Below are 16744 nucleotides of genomic sequence, written 5' to 3'. Positions count from 1 at the left end.
GTTTTCATGCAGTGTGATCCTCAGTGACATCAAGGGTTTCAGTGCAAGGGCTGAGTATAACACGGACGATTGCTTAAGTGACATTAAAATTCCAGTTTCCGTGCTTGCTGGACTTCCTTGTTCCCAGTGATCCATTTTGAAGATTAAGCAGCTGCTTTTAAGGTACTGAACGTACTGAACATTAGAATATTGTGGTGCGGCACAGAATCCATCACATACATCAGTGATTCCTGCTCACGTTTCCACAGGAAGAAACTTGATCGTCACATCCACTTACAATAAGTGGATTATTATATGCCCATGTTATGGGGGTTTGCGATTTTCAATTTATAGACAAGGGACCTATTTTAATCACAGAGAATGTGTTTAGATTTGCATCTTAAGGGTTTCAGTGATAATCCTAGAGTCAGTATATGATATATACAAATGCTATTGTATTGTATCTAAATAGGGGAGGATTTTTACGCTGCTTCGTCACACGGCCAAAGGTTAATCCCACCCCCCACCCGACACTCAAAACACATTTTCGTCGCATTTTGCCCTGTGAGCTGCTTCAGGCTGTGGGCGGCGAGCTCCGCACTGCTGCCCCCCTTTGATCTCTGTCCCACAACAGCTGGTTAGCAGGTGACTTTCCAGAAAATGTGCACACAAGCGGAGTGATGCGGTTAATACAGGGGCTCCCGAACCTCTTATGGGAGGAGAGGCCCACTCAGTGACAACCCCGGCACCTCTCCATTGCTCCCACGCATGTCGAAGGAGTGGCCTTCACCCAGAAGGGCGGGTCTTCACCCTGAAGGAGTGGCCTTCACCCAGAAGGGCGGGTCTTCACCCTGAAGGAGTGGCCTTTCGCCCAGTAGGGGCATCACGTTGTAGGTCTTCGATCGAGGAAGTGTCTCCACTCCCTCTTTTCTTTGATTGTTGTCCATTATACTGACATTTCTGACATAATATTTTGTGACAGCTTATGGCAAGAGAATTTACAGATTCGCTTTTGAGCTGGTGAGAAAAAAGTAAAGGAATTTATTTTCCTTTACAGCCCATTCAGATTTGAGTGTTACTTGATGCTTTATTTAAGATGACTGGGAGTGATGGCACTATATGTAAACCATACAGACGACTAGTCTTACAGATGACAGCAGACCGTTTCACATATGGATCACACATGGCTTGATTGAGATTTAGGAGACAGGATGAACGTGTCCTAACACATGTCTACGTGCATACGCCCTGCCTCTGTCGAGTATAATTGATACAGACACGAAACAGGATTTATGATTAAGATGTGCTCTTCTACCAAAGGGAGCATCACTTTTGTTTCCTTTCGGGAAGCTAATTTGGTCGTAAACTGTGGCCGAAACGTCACAGCGTGTCTGTAAACCGTAACTTTGAAGTGTGCTTTTCAAAGAAACGGGGTCTGCAAATGCGTCTTCCCACAGAGCGGCCATGGTTCAGCGATGTGACCATGCTTCCCTTTGAAGACTAATTACAGTCCTCCCAAGACAAGGGACACTCATCCCCCTTCATTTCTAGTTGCTTTACCTCCCTCCCTCTCTCTCTCTCTCTCTCTCTCTCTCTCTCTCTCTCTCTCCCCCCCCCTACTCTGCTCCGCCCCTTCCTCACTTTCTCTGTTTCGTTCTCACTCTCATCAGTCCCACACGTCATTTGTCTTCATCTGAGCCCGCGCCCCACTCTCTTAGCCTCTGAAATTAGCCGTCCCACGATCAGAGCGCTCCACTTAAAACCCCGACCTGCGTGCGTGCAAGTCCCATCACTGAAACTGGGGCACCACTGGAAACCACTGGGACATGCTGGAGTTTATGAAAATGTGTGGTCACCGCATAAGATGTTAATGATGATAATAATAATAATAATAGTAGTAAAAAGGAAATTCAAAAGTGCTGTACTTTTTTCAGTATGACTATAAACATCTGAGTTGTTCTAAACTCACATCTCAGTGTGTACACTCAGTGTGCACATGCTACTGTGGCACTGGTCATGAGGCCGCCATGGTTCACGTTGACATAACTGGTGTGAGAGAACTGCATGTCGTGGTGCTCCACCCAAACCCCACCCTGCTCATCCTGTGAGAATGTGCTGGCGTTCCCTGGGTCACACCTCAGAAGCCGCGCGGGCCACGCGGCGTCCCGTCCGAGGGATTTGGAGAGGAGAGATCTCTGCTGAGTCATGCTGATGTCACGCTCGGGTTTTTGTGGGATCTTGGCGCCCGAGAGGCGAGGCCGTCAAAAGGATCCGCACGAAAAGGGGCGGGGCAGGAGCGCGGCGAGCCGGTCCGACGCTGCTCTCACGACGTGGACCCGAAAACGTGTTCGGATGGGGGCCACTCTCGCGGGAACGTCTCTTAAGGACGCGTGCGGTGACTCACTCTAAGTGTTTAACAGCCACTCTGTGGCTCCTCTCTCCACTGGGCGTTAATAGTGTCACCGAGGGACTCCTCCTACGCTACAGGACGTCACAGGACGCTACAGCTTCTTCTCCCACTGTCCGTTGGGTGTTCCGTGCATGCTCTTCACCCTCCACTCCAACACCCCTCCCCCCACTCATCTAAGGCTGCTATTAGCTAATCCCTCTAAATCCTGTTTAATGGAACAGGGCCGTTAACAGCTATTTGGGACTAATTTACTGGTTGCTGGGCCGCCTGGCCTGGTGTAGCCGTGTTGGAGTCCCCAGGTCCACCCCCACTACCCCTTCCTCTGCCCCCCCCCGCCTGCCACGCTCTCTGTCCAACATGGCTGTAAAGGGCCTCTCAGCCGTCCAGCTCCAGTACTCTGTAGCCTGAAAAACACTTCTCTACCACTCCAGTCACTGAGAGACTGTGTGTGTGTGTGTGTGTGTGTGTGTGTGTGTGTGTGTGTGTGTGTGTGTGCATTTGGTTGGGTGTGTGTGGGCTGGATGTGTGTGTGTGTGTGTGTGTGTGTGTGTGTGTGTGTGTGTGTGTGTGTGTGTGTGTGTGGCTGGATGTATGTATGTGTGTGTGTATGTGTGTGTGTCTGTGTGTGTGTGTGTGTGTGTGTGTGTGTGTGTGTGTGTGTGTGTGTGTGCGCGCGTGTGTGTATGTGTGTGTGAGACTGTGTGTGTGTGTGTGTGTGTGTGTGTGTGTGTGTGTGTGTGTGTGTGTGTGTGTGTGTGTGCTTGCGTGTGTGTGTGTGTTTTTCTCCCCCACTCATTTTTACCCCCAAGGCAAATATTCCCAAATTAGCCCTTACTGCAAAGCAACTGGCTCAGTCAGGAGCCACCCAGCAAACGAGGAGACGGAGTCTGCGTCTTCATTCCCACAATGCCCTGTTTCTGTCCCTGTCTTCTAGCATATTCTGGAGTGTTTTCGTCACCCCGGCTATGTTTTATGCATGCATGTTTGCGGGGCTGAGAATAACCGAAGCAAGTCAGTGGGTTGAGTTTAATTTATTCAGTCCAGCATTTGGTGTCTGGAGGGCTGTGCAGCCCATGTTTCAGTGGGATGTCCGGACTGAGCCAGGCTTTGTAGTGACTGCTGTCAAGGTTGTCACATTCTATCAACAGGTTCAGTTAGCAAGGCCTGTTCGCTTTGAATTACGGAAACATGGCAGGTCATGACGGGCCCTATGAATCTATAATGCATGATAATACATTCAGGGTACCGAGTGATGAATGTAAGTGTAGACTTGACATTATGAATGAGTTATATTTTTCACTAAAAGGTCATCCGTGTTTTTTTCCACATCGTAGGTTGGTATTGTACTCCGCTTGCATCAAACGCTACGTTTAAAAATGGCGAGGCGTTTGGAAGAGGAACTGGAGTAATTTGAGAATGGCATTGTTCTGGCGATGTGTGGAAACATTAAAGGGACTCTTCTTGATTACCTTACAGGCATTTTGTGACATGCATATTCGGTCCTTTTTGCCTGTGCTGTAACCAGCTCTGTATTGATTTGCAATGATGGGTGGTTGGAGTTTGCTCATTTGAGCCAGTATCGATCCCTCATCTGGAAGCATTAATGGCCTTGTAGGCCACTGCTGTTCACCCCCCACACCCCCCCACCCCTCTCAGCACGTGATCCGAAACAGAAGTCCAACGGCAGAAATATTGAACTTTTGCCAAGGCACCTTTGTTCTTAGAGGATTGTTTGCTGTGTGGGTTTTGCTATTGAAATAGTGCGATGTTTCATAGCTCTCTGATGTTTCGTGGCTCTCTGATGGAGATCTTGGGGTGCTGGCACCTTCATTACCATTTTAGTTGTTGGTCTTTGGGCCGGAGGGCAAAACCCCAAGAGTCTGTGGCGGACTAACACAAGGCTCTTTTGTAAACACTGCCAGTGCCTTGTCAAGGAGAGGCAGAGCGAATGAACACGCGCACACACACACACACACACACACACACACACACACACACACACACATACACACACACTCCTAGCAGCCTGTGCTCAGGCTATTGCCATCCTTCATTAATAAGCCAGTCTCACCATCAGAAAAAATTATCTAGCTTTAAAAGCAAATATGAAGTTGTGTACATCAGCTTATTGGCTGGGCTGCAGCTCAGCTGAACATGGGCGATAACCCCATCACGGCTCTCGTAACCATGGGAGTGGCTCTCGTAACCGTGGGAGTGGCTCTCGTAACCGTGGGAGCGGCTCCTCATGGAGAGGCCTGCGATGATTCACATCATGCACAGAGACACAATTTCTCTTGTGAAGCCCAAATTTTACACGCTCGATATTCCAGTTCATGACGGGCACTGACGAGGACCTTATCCGCGATTTAATCTTTTACAGGCGGTATCACGGGAGGATTACTACGGCAGCATAAAAAAAAAAGATGGGTAGTTCATAAACGCAGAGCTTTCGTTTCTGCAAATAAACCAGCAGTTTGTTTTCTGACCGATTATTCACGGAGGGGTTCGGTGGAGGAGGCACTAGTGTGGATGGTTGGGGCGGTGCTGGACTGGAGGGGCAGTTGAGAGGGAAAAACAAACAGGTCTATTGAGAGGCTGTTGGGCGGTGCCGAGTGGTGGCGAGTCGGCGCTCTGACCCGGACCGCTACCTCGTAGCGTCACACACTGATTCTCTTCAGCCATTCCCCCTATTTAACCACCTTTACACACTCCGAGCACTGCCAAACGAACAAACGCTCGTTTGGATACAAGTGCGCGTACACACGTGGCCACACGCGCGCTAGTGCACGCATGCCCACGCGCGCACACACACACACACACACACGTACGTACACACACACACACACACACACACACACACACACACACACACACACACGTACGTACACACAGTCCGGCGGAAACGAAGGGGACCCGCCGATTCCGACTTCGCGGGTCATTTTTCGCGGGTCATTTTTTGCGGGTCTTATCGCGTTTCGCATTTGCATTGCAAAGCGGAGGCGGTGACAGAAGAGAGGCTCTCGGGCACGTTGGCACCTGATTTCGCGATGGCTGTTAAGCATTCGTGAAGGGTCGGCGCTGGAATCCCGCCGGAGGTTTGTGGAGTGGGTCGAGAGGGACGGCTACGCTCTGGACACTTAAGTGGCTTTAAGTGGGCAATTTGCGCCAGGCTAGAGGAACGTGCAGCCACCTCGGGGGGGGGGGGGGGGGGGGGGGGGGGATGGGGGGGGGGGGGATGGGGGGTCGACGACAAGGGAGCCTTCATCCCGCCGACGTGTCCACCCGCTGAGCACCAGCCGTTGAGGAGGTCTCGGACCCCCCCCCCCCAAGCTGAGTGACTGCCCGGTGACGTTCTGTGCCAGCAGCTCCCAGTCCCCAGTCTGACACCCCAGTCTGGCATTTTCCCCACTCGGATACCCTCCGTCTCCTTCAGCTCGATCAGGTCCGTTCCAGCAGAAGAAAATACGAGCACAGGCCGTGCAGGTACGCTGCAGGACGGGGAGGTTGTAACAGTTATGTACTAGTGTAAATGTTAGTTGTGTGCAAAGCCGCATGGTGGGGGTTTCTGGGAGCTGCGTGTGGTGGAGATGGGGGGGGGGGGGGGGGGGGAGGGGGGGGGGGGGGGGTTGTTATCTGTGCCAGCGAGTGACGTCACAATAATGACGTGAGTTACAGCTTCACAAAAGACAAAATGCTGTTTAATCAGGAAATGTCTGGTCTATTGAATAACCTCGTTATTCACTTAGATGATAAATCCGGTGAGAAAATAGTGGAAGGTTGGTGAAAATCATTTGAGCATTTAGCATTTCATCTCCCGAATTAATTAGACTCGGTTGAGTTTAGTGGCACGCCAGTCTGTGAAATGTCTGCATTAAGATTAGCATTTTCAGAGTGTTTATTTACCCTCATAAACACATAACTAATGCTCTAAAAGACTGGCTCACACTATTATGTATACCATTAACCAGTCGTGAAGAGCTGTTTTTTAAGACCCAGACCTTTAATATAATGTGTCAGCAATTAATGCCTCGGGTGCGAATCTCCCTGTAGCTCTCACCGGCCGGTAGAATGTGGGCTTGGCCCTCCTCCAGGATTCTCCTGCTCCAGTCCGCCACTTGGAGTTCACACAACAGCCCTTTGTGTGTTCTCCAGATGGGCTTCCCCTCACGCCTCCCGACACCCAGCGTCTGGGAACTTCAGCACCCCCCCCCCCCCCATCACCCCACAAAGACTCTCCCCTCAGGAAAGGACTGGATCGGAGCCACGGTGACCTGGGAACCCATCCGAGCTCTGAGAACCGCCTGAGGGTTGGTGTGGGGGAGGAGGTTTACGTCAGTTATGGTGTGAGCAGGCTGCTCAGTGTGTGTGATGGGTGGGGGGGGGCTGGGGGGGGGTCGGAGACGCAGACTTGCTGTCATGAGGACCCTGGGGCTCATGTTTGTGCTGGTACACAGAAACACAGATCGCTATCCGTGATCTGCCACGCTGTGTTCTTGCGTGAGGAGTTCTCATACAGGCTCCTGTAACTTTCCATTTAAAAAGCCTTTTAAAGTTCCTCCAGGTGCGATACGTTTCTGCGAGGCAGCCGCGCCTCCGTGACCTGCTTCAGCACGCAGGCTTTGCGGACGCAGGGGTCACGCTGGCGGCTAAGCCGAGCTGATCAGGGTTTGGCACCCTGCTTTGTGTTGGGAGGTCAGATGTTAACTGCCCAGCAGATAATTCCCTCCCTGCAATAATGGCCACACGCACTTGCTCCTGTTCCCGGATCATTTACCATTATTTGTTTATCGACTTTTTATGTTGTCGGAAGCGGCTACGGCAGCATTTGCATATTAGAGGCAGCGGCAGCGTTATTAATGTGGCAATTACATGTGAAATGAATGGCGAAAGCTAATAGATTTATCTCGGCTCGCGTGCCGTTCGAGAATAACGGACCCTTTAATTGTATCACAAACAGAGGGCGACGTGCGAGCTATGGGCCCGTTTGTTCCTCGAGTGCGTCCGCTCGGACTCTCTGAGACACCGCCGTCCCCGCCGCACCGTAATTGATGTCCAGTGCGGTGGACCGAATTGGTTTTGTTGTTTGTGGGTTCTTGTGCTCGCGCGCACAAAAGCAAAAGACGTAAATGCAGGCGAAACGAACCCGTATCAAAGGGCTTGTTACTTATTATGGAAAGAGTCAAGGGGGGGGGGGGGGGGCATTTGCATGGCTCTCTGCAGAAGGAAGCTGTATAAACTAATGATGTGCTGAACAGCGAAAAGAAAACAATTATTATAACAAGGCATGCTTGAAACTAACAGAAGCCAATTTCTGGGGAGCTGTGAATACCGACAGAGTTGCTGGGACAGGGGGGTTGCTGGGATGCTCGGTTGCTAGGACGCTTGGTTGCTAGGACGCAGCTGTGCATCGGTGCAGTATCTGACATGTCAACATGCTCAGATCCGGTCCAGGTAACAGATCGGGTCCAGGTCACAGTTTACTTGTATCTTCATAGCATGACTAGGAAGTGTTCCAGAGTCTCTTCTCCATGACAATGCATAATTACACTAATTCAGATTCCCTATAAACACTCTCAGCTGTGTTGTGTCACATGCACCAGTGCACTGTGGGGAAGACCATAAACTCAGCTTATCAACAGCACTTCCGGTTTTGACCCATATTTGTGTTCCCTGCATTCCTTGTGCTGACAGAGTTCGGGAATCTAAATTCAAAATCTAAATTCAAAACCTACGGTCTACAAACTTTGCCCGTTCTCTCACACCTTTATCTGTTTATCGTGTTGTAGCTCGCTCATGTTATGCACAACAAACATCACAATCAGTATTCCTCTTGAATTAATTGAGAGCGGCAATTTAACTTTAGGAGAGTGTTGCGTTATTTTCTCAATCAACTACAATTTTCACACTCGAGCTGATCATCCATTAAATGCTCTCAGAAGAATGGGCTCATCTCGAACGGCGCACCTGCACCCGTACAGTATGCATCTAAGAGTGTTTTACTCTCTGTGTTCACACACAAGCACTCACTTCTGGTTTTTTTCCCTTTATCTTTTTGTTCTCTCTTTCTGTGCCTTTCATACTTATTCAATTACAGGCACGCATATGCATGTGAGCAGTGAACTGTTGTTGGTGGTCCTCCGGTAATCTAAATACCTGAGATGCATGTTGGAGATTATGATGAAGGTGGAGTTCTTGCAGTAAGAAGGAGGACAGACCGTGAATAGAATTGAATAGACCGTGGTGATATATACTGGAGGAAAGAATGATCATGGATTACATGTTATGAAAGGCCATGATGGTGACCCGTCTTCTCTGTTGTTGCAGACAAACAAAGGCGATGCTCTTGCCAACCGCGTCCAGAACACATTGGGCAACTACGATGAGATGAAGGAGCTCTTGACCAGCCATTCCAGCCAGAGCCATCTGGTGGGCATCCCGAAGAACTCGGTCCCCCAGACCCCTGTGGAGAAGGTCGAACAGCCCAGCTTCTTCTCCGAAGCTCAGAGAGGTAGAGGAGTTTCATCTCAGCAGGGCAACCACACCGCCACCACCACCGCCTCCATGCCACCTCCACCCACTGCCTCTCTGCCGGGCCCCAACGTCCTCCATCAAGGCAACAAAAAGTCACGCTCCTCCGACTGGTCCCGAGGAGCGCACGGTTCCGGAGGGGGCCAGACGGGTCAGCCGGCCGGCCGGGGAAAGCACTCGGGCCACGAGCAGAGCTCCGTCAGGCACGAGCCCGAACAGGGCGACTCCAGCCCCAGCACTGCCTCCACCTCCACCCACCCCAGCCGGAGGCACGGGCCCTCGGCCAAGGCTCCGGCCCCCGCCGAGCTCGGGCACGGCAAGTCACCCGGCGAACAGGAGCCGGGCTCCCATGGGTGTGGCTCGCCCGTGGCCTCCACGTCGCTGCTCCCTGGGGGGCTGGCCACGCCCACCTTCCCGCAGGGCCTGCACTGCAAGTCCAGCAGCGCCGTGCAGCAGAAGCCCACTGCCTACGTGCGGCCCATGGACGGTCAGGACCAGGTGCCCAACGATTCACCCGAGCTAAAGCCCCCGCCAGAGATCGGGGATGGCTACGGCAGCGCGCCCTTCGCCGCCCTGCTGGACGGCAAAGGCAACGCGGCAGGGAGCAAGACCAAGCTTCCCAAACTGACGCTGCCCCAATCGGGCCGAGGTAAGCGACATTTTGCTCCTCCTGCTTGAAAAATATTTGATCTCTTTTACATGCCGGGAATACTGAGGAACAAAACTTGCAGATAAGCTTTGCTGTGTTTGACTTCTCCTAGCTGACCACATTTTCCCTTGAAATGCTAAAAGAATGGAAGGTTTCCATAAAGCATTAATTCGTGAATAATCGTCTAAATACCCATTAGCACGTTAGCGTCCACTAAGCCAGGCCTCCTTCTCATTGTTTCAACAGAGTCGCTGAGTTCATACTGACATTAAATTGTCCAGCCTTTGGACAAAATGACTCTGAGCGGATGGAAATTTTTGGCGCCTGCGATTTTGTCTTGCGCTCATTATGTGATCGGGTTGCAAGACCCGGTTTACACTGCTGCTCCTCTGAGCAAAAAAGAATGGTTCAGAATTAGTCATAAAAAGTCACAATACATGAAAGAGAGAGAGCAGAAGCTCAGTATTAAAGAACGGACGTAAAACATATTACGCTGACATTTATGGTCTTTTTCGCTTTCTTTTTCGCTGCTTACCAGCGCTAGCAACAGCAGGCTTGTTTACTTAAACTGCATTTGAACGTTGCTCTCGAGCAGAATAGTTGACCCTCTATTTTCCCATAAGTAGGTGTGTTTGTCAGACATGCTCCAATTACCGTGAATTTGCGCTAAACACAGTTCCATCTGTCTGTCTGAATTCACTGGTCTTTAAAGCTCCAGGTGAGCTACACTGTGATGAATACGTAATGCCTAAAATATGTGTCCCCAATCAAGAATCTGTAAACTGTTTACATCGCATGCATGGAACAGTGCATTTGATTGCCTGTTGGATATTTTTGCTAATGCAACTGTGCTAGCCAATTGTGAAACGTGACAGCAGAGATTTTGACTGCGTTATTTATAGCGTCAGCATAAGCAGAATCTTTAGAGCCTGTAGTCCTGCTCCTGACCGTAGTGGATGTGTCTTGCATTCAGAGCTCTGTCCAGGGGTTCCAGCAGGCAAACCCGTTCCTAGCCTTTGCTTGACTGTTTTACAAAGCTCTGTGTATCTGCCCTTGATGCTTTGGGACTCCGAACTGTGAATGTATGCGGATTCATTCCCACATTCCCAAAACAAGAGCACATTTACACACACACCTGTCAGGACAATCACTGAAAGTGTGTATTCTGCATCATATACTGACTTTGCCCACATCCTGGAGATGTGAAAGTGCGTGAGTTTTCTGGGCCCACCCCCGGGGCGAGATCGCCCAGGCAACGCATCTGCATCATCCACGGAGTTACCCACAGCCCCAGCCCCTTCCCACACCGTCGCCGTTAGAAAACATCTGACCCCAGGGCACTCGTGGAGAGGAGGCACCAGTGGGGGTAGGATGGGGGGGGGGGAGCTGGTGGCCCAGCGGGGATGTAAATAAAGTCGTAATCATCGCATGGCTCGACTCAAGAAGACGCACGAGGTGAACGTTTTGGCCCCCGCCACCTCTAAACCGCCCGTAGGAAAGTTCGTCCCGACTTCCCGACTCCCGAAAAACAAAAGCTGCATCCATCGAGGTTCCGAGTGAAGCGTAAAGCCGGGAGCTGAAATTCCGTAGTTTCTCATCGACTGGCTGATCCCGTTGACTGTAACTAACGCAGAGGAGGAAGTAAAGCGATGCGAAGGAGGAGGAGGAGGGGGGGGGCTGGCACGTGAGTGAGCGGACTGAGGCGTCGTCACCCAGACGTGGAGAGGCAGCCAGCTGTTGACTGCCTTTGTTCTTCCTCGCGGTTGAAGGCTGTCGGGCTGGAAACTGCAGCAAATCCCATCTAGGAGCATATGGTGCGCTCACGTCGTACGGTTTTAGCATGTGGCAAGAATGAGACCTGGGGAGTCTTAATTGCTCTTAGAGTGGTCTCGGAGCGGTCAGCTCGTGGGGAAATGGAGATGGATGTTGTTGTTGGAGACAGGGGTAACAGAGGAACACCCCCCCCCCCCCCACACACACACACACACACACACACACACACACATACAACCCCCTCAACATCACCCCCCACCTTGTAGAGTGGACCACAGCTGGGCCTGCGGTCCTCTTTTTCACACTTTACACCCCTGCCGTTCCCCTCCTGCTGACGGAGGAGAGAGAGAATGTGTGTAGGTGGTGTGTGTGTGTGTGGGGGGGGGGGGGGGGGGGGGGGGGGGGGGGGGTATGTGTGCGTGTGTTTATGTAGATGCTTGTGTGTAGGGGGTGTGATGTACATGTGTTTTGTGGGAGAAGGGGGTAGGGTGGATTGTTTGTGTGTGTGTGTGTGTGTGTGTGTGTGTGTGTGTGTGTGTGTGTGTGTGTGTGTGTGTGCGTGTGCATGCATGCGTGCGTAAGAGAGAGAGAGAGTGTGTGAGAATGGAGAGAGAGAGAGTGACACAGTGGTTCACAACTTTTCATGTGGCTCTCAGGAGAAAAGCGTACATCTTCAAGGACACTGACTTGATTCCCCCCCCCCACCCCCCCCCCCCCCCCCCCCACCCCCCCACCTTGCTTAGCATTGGTTGGTTAAAACAGTGGAATCGGTTGGAAATCGCATGGCTCCCAGGAGAGCCGCCGGCATTCTCTTGTGCAAGCCAGTTATTATTCCATCTTCAACCATACCTGCCCAGACTCTGTCTGACTGAAGGCTGGAATGTCTGAAGCTCACGTTCATGTCCTGCAGGCGTCTCGTCCCCGAAACCCTGCTGAACTCTCACGTGGAGTTTCTCTCTCACCTGCTGAACTCTCACGTGGAGTTCTCTCTCACCTTCTGAACTCTCACGTGGAGTTCTCTCTCACCTGCTGAACTCTCACGTGGAGTTCTCTCTCACCTGCTGAACTCTCACGTGGAGTTCTCTCTCACCTGCTGAACTCTCACGTGGAGTTCTCTCTCACCTGAACCCTCACCTGGACACACGCTGTTTCGCTGCGCTCCCAATCAGGTGTCTGCTCTTTAATTGCATCGCTGTATTCCAACAGAGAGCGTCTAATGTCTCAGGAACGCTTTGATTTACCAACCCAGGAGGACCTGTGGGAGTATAGGAGAGGACTGGGGCAGTTGGGGTTCTTGATAGGCATAAAATGCGGCCGCTGTCACCAAGCCTCACCCCCTCCACACACACCCACCCCTGCGGAATATTTTGACAGGTTGAAAGCTCGGTGTAGCGATAAGACTGCGCTAAATGGCTTTGGAGTGGTCTGTTATCGCCTGCCGTATTGATTAGTGGATAGTGCTTCGGTGCTCAGCCTGGAGAAGCCCAGAGTCTGGCTTTTCTTTTTTTTTTCCTTTCTTTCTTCATTTTCTTTTTTTTTTTTTAAAGAGTATATGCCTCATCGACAGGCAGATAAGACTACTGATCCCTCCAAAAACAGTTATGGCACCCAGAGTTATCTGCACTTTATGGGCCTAATGGCTTTATCACCAGCCCCTCACAGCGCAGATTTGAAAATACAGTAAAATTAGCGCACGTATTCCTGCAGCTACATAATGGGGGAGAGAGAGGGAGGGAACGCCCCCCCCCCCCCCATCCCCCCCCCACCCCAACAACGAGTCACGTTCATGTTTTACCAGAATGTTGCCTGTTTTATCCAAACAGGCCTGTGATGAACTTTCTTTGAAAATACAGTGTCGTGTAGTGATGGTGGCGGGAAGTACCAAAACATGTTTATCTTCTTTAGCTTTCACACAGTTCTCCCGTTAGCCTTTATGTCGCCTTGTACTGACAGTTCACACAGTCGACTCTGTTCAGGAAGTCCCTATGGCCCCCTCTCTCAGTTAACACACCCTTGGTACGTCAATCCCCTGCTGAACCGCTGCAGCATGGCTGACCTTTCACCTCAGCGGCCAGCACTTACCAATTGCGGTGAGCAGTGATGCAACAGCGATTATGATGATGTAGTGATGATGCAATAGCAGCTCACAATGTCTCGTCAGCCTCAGCCCTCTTTGCTGATTGCACGTGGCGATCACATATACGATCATGCCGACCAGCCAAACGCATTCCATCGCTCTCCAGACGTCTCCAACGGCCGAGACGCGGCTAGATCGCGTCTGAAAGATCGCAGCAGGAAGTCCGGGATCAGGGAACCCACTTCCATTTGTTAACGGTTCCTTCCGAGCTCCTGTTACCCTGGCTAATGGGGGGGGGGGGGGGGGGGGGGGGGGGATGCAATTTGAAGCCATGGCCTGTCACATATCACATGGACACAGTCTTGTGTACGGGCTAATGTGGACAGTTGCTTTTTTTTTTTTTGCATGCAATTATGCACATGCACCATCAGGCCAGATATTTATCACTTGAAACTGTTTCCATTTGTGAGGTGCAAGACTCCAAAGAATACATTTACACCTGATGTCAAATTAAACATGCACATATATATATACTTTATATACTTGTGTGTGTCAGTGCTATGTGAGTGTGTGTGTGTGTGTGTGTGTGTGTGTGTGTGTTTCTGAGGCTAGCAGCATAATCCCAGCAGTTTGCTTTCTTCAGTTTCAAAGGCGAGTCCAGAATCACGGTGTGTGCGCTTTTAAGCAGTTACGATCCGCTGCATTTGAAATGAATTGATCTGGAACCACTGGTCAGCTATTCAGGGCCGCGGCAGGAAGCATACTGCTGGATTGTAGCTTGGCGCTGTCCCCCATAGCAGTCCATCACAGACTGGTCGCCGTGGTCTAGCCGGCCAGCCTGGGTTATTAAAACAAGTCTTGGCGTCGCAGGCAGAGAAATCTTTATCTCTCACGGAGGCCGACTCCTCCTCTCAGGACAGGAAGCCATTTCCAGGAACATTTGATTATGCCGCACTGCCAAGACTCACAAAGCGAGACGCCACTTCCCGGTGGAAAGCGTCCTCGGCCCGACGGGGTCGTCTGCTGCCCAGGTCGTCTGGCCCCTCATCTCCGACACCACGTGCAGCTCTGTGAGCCGCGTAGCAGTGGGGAAACCAGGGTATTCGCCACAGCACAGGACATTGTAGTGATTCATGTTAATGTGATTATGTTCAGTAAATACCCTCTGCTGTATGTTTTTGGAGACAAGGCTGTTATATTTGTTCTGGGTCACATATGATAAATGGTCCATTCGGAATATGTATGTGCTAAAATAGCTAATGCGGTGAAATCGCTAACATGGCCGGGCTTGATTTTTGGATTGTACCTCCTGTGTGGTTTTGCAGCAGGGGATTATGGGCGTTATATGGGTTGTGTTATATATATTTGTATGTTTGTTTGTTTGATTTTTTGTGTGGTCTGTGCTTGTTTCTGTCATAATAAATCTGGCAGCCCTGGTGATTGTGGGATATTGAGTTTCGTGCTAAGTAGCGCTTCATCTGTTCCCTGCTACAACCCATTAAGCGATACGCCCGTCCTCCGTCAAACCTGTCTGGCGTATGCCCGAACACCACCACCTTGCAGGCCAAAGACTTCACCTTCCTACCAGACATTTCCTGTTTGCTTGTCTCGCCAGACTTAGCAGTTATACTAGCCTCTTGCTAACGCCTTCCCCTGAGAGTTGCTAATCGCCTCGAAAGAGTGAAACTGCTTTCCGTGTGACTGATAGAACCCCCTGTTTGGATCAGCTCCAGGAGCAACCCGCAGGCCCAGGGGTCTATGGAGAGACCAAAAGGGGACACCTGGGATTTGTCTCCGGGCTTGGACACAGGCCACATCCCCTAATCTGGGTCTGCAGCATGCAGATTGCATACGGCATATACAGCACCACACTGGGCTTACTGGAGCATGCTGGAGGTGACAGCCAGGCTGATTTCAGATCAGCTAATAGGCATGGGTCTATGCACATCACTGAGCTTTTATCTAAAATGCTATAAGGCACCACAGCATAAGACAGCAAGAATATTTGTGGAATTGTTATGTGAGTCAATTGAACTTGCATTTTGGGAACCCCCACCACCCCCCCAAACAGGCGTGAAGGATGAATACTACTTTATTATCACTCAATACCACAGGAGCCACATCGCTCGCTCGCCTTGCTGTTAAACACGGCATCAGGGAGCTTTAGTGAACATTCTCCCACTTAATACCAGATGCTAGCAGATCACTAGAAGCCCACTGCTGTTTATGGGACTAAACAGTGCAAATCAAGCCTAGTTTCACAAAGAGCCTTCACTTGCTGGCAAATATATGGGTTACACAACAGAAGCAGTAAGCCTTGCCTTCCCACCTACACCTTTCACGCTCATACACCCACAGGGTTTTTGGGCTAATGACGTCTAATGTGACAGACAGAAACAAAAATACAATCGGGGGGGGGGGGGGGGGGGTAGTATTTTTTATAAAATAACTCGTATAGTTCAGACAAAGTAGGGGACATTTGTAGGTCAGCCTGGGTGAAGCCATGGAAATTGTCAGAACTCAATCGCTGTTCAGAATTAGGTCACCCTGGCTCATATCCTTGATTTCTCTCTCTCTCTCTCTCTCTCTCTCTCTCTCTGCCTCTTTCTCTATGGCTATTTCTCTGTCTCTCTCTTGTTCCCAACCGCTCCATTTCTCTCACACACACACACACATGCTCATACACACACACCCATACCCCACTGTCATGCTTGATGGGCTGTTTTTCTCAGCCTTTGTTTAATATCTCTGCAGAATTAATTTGGGATCATTAACACTAGAAGTCCCAGAGAAGGGTCTTTCAACACTTCTACTATCGGAACCCAGAGAAGGGTCGAGAGAACTGAAGGATTTTAGCTAACACCCTATTATCAGCTGTAAGCAGGCACTTTTGTTCTGTAAAATAAGGCCATTACTGGCGCACCACAGGAGGGGGGCATGCTTCAGCTCACAACTAATTGTTGTTTTTCATTGAGTTTGGCCATTTAGTTTCTAGTTAGTTCTATTCAGTTTATTGTATTTTATAATATAAAGGTTATATATATTGTATTTAGTTTAGTTTTATCTGAGCAACAAAGCACAAACAATAAATTATTTTTTTTATATTTTAAATAGAAAATTAGAAATTTTATAGCCAGGTACATGTGAGTAATGACCAGAAGCATTTGTGTCTAAGTCAGGAGGACTGAAATTTCAGCATGAGAAACATACAAAAGAACAACTGTTATGTTTCCATGCTTTTTTATGTTCCATGCTTTTTATTATTGCCATAAAATTATACAAAAAATACAAGGAATAAAACAATTCCACACATATTTACAATAGGCTG

At 50.1% G+C, this 16744-nt stretch overlaps 1 protein-coding gene across 1 annotated transcript in view; it reads left to right on the top strand.

The window, feature by feature from the left end:
• The window catches only part of LOC143526570 (AF4/FMR2 family member 2-like), a 49361-nt gene extending 34121 nt beyond the window's left edge, over positions 1–15240 (top strand). The window contains exons 3-4 of the mRNA XM_077021043.1: positions 8714–9566; positions 15125–15240. Of these exons, the coding sequence (XP_076877158.1) occupies positions 8714–9566; positions 15125–15240 (969 nt within the window). The remainder of the gene's footprint in view (positions 1–8713; positions 9567–15124) is intronic.
• Positions 15241–16744: the final 1504 nt, after the last annotated feature.

Source organism: Brachyhypopomus gauderio, chromosome 11 (assembly GCF_052324685.1).
Source record: "Brachyhypopomus gauderio isolate BG-103 chromosome 11, BGAUD_0.2, whole genome shotgun sequence".
Lineage (NCBI taxonomy): Eukaryota > Metazoa > Chordata > Actinopteri > Gymnotiformes > Hypopomidae > Brachyhypopomus > Brachyhypopomus gauderio.
The sequence above is the reverse complement of the archived record's forward strand: the minus strand, read 5'-3'. Positions and strand labels throughout refer to the sequence as shown.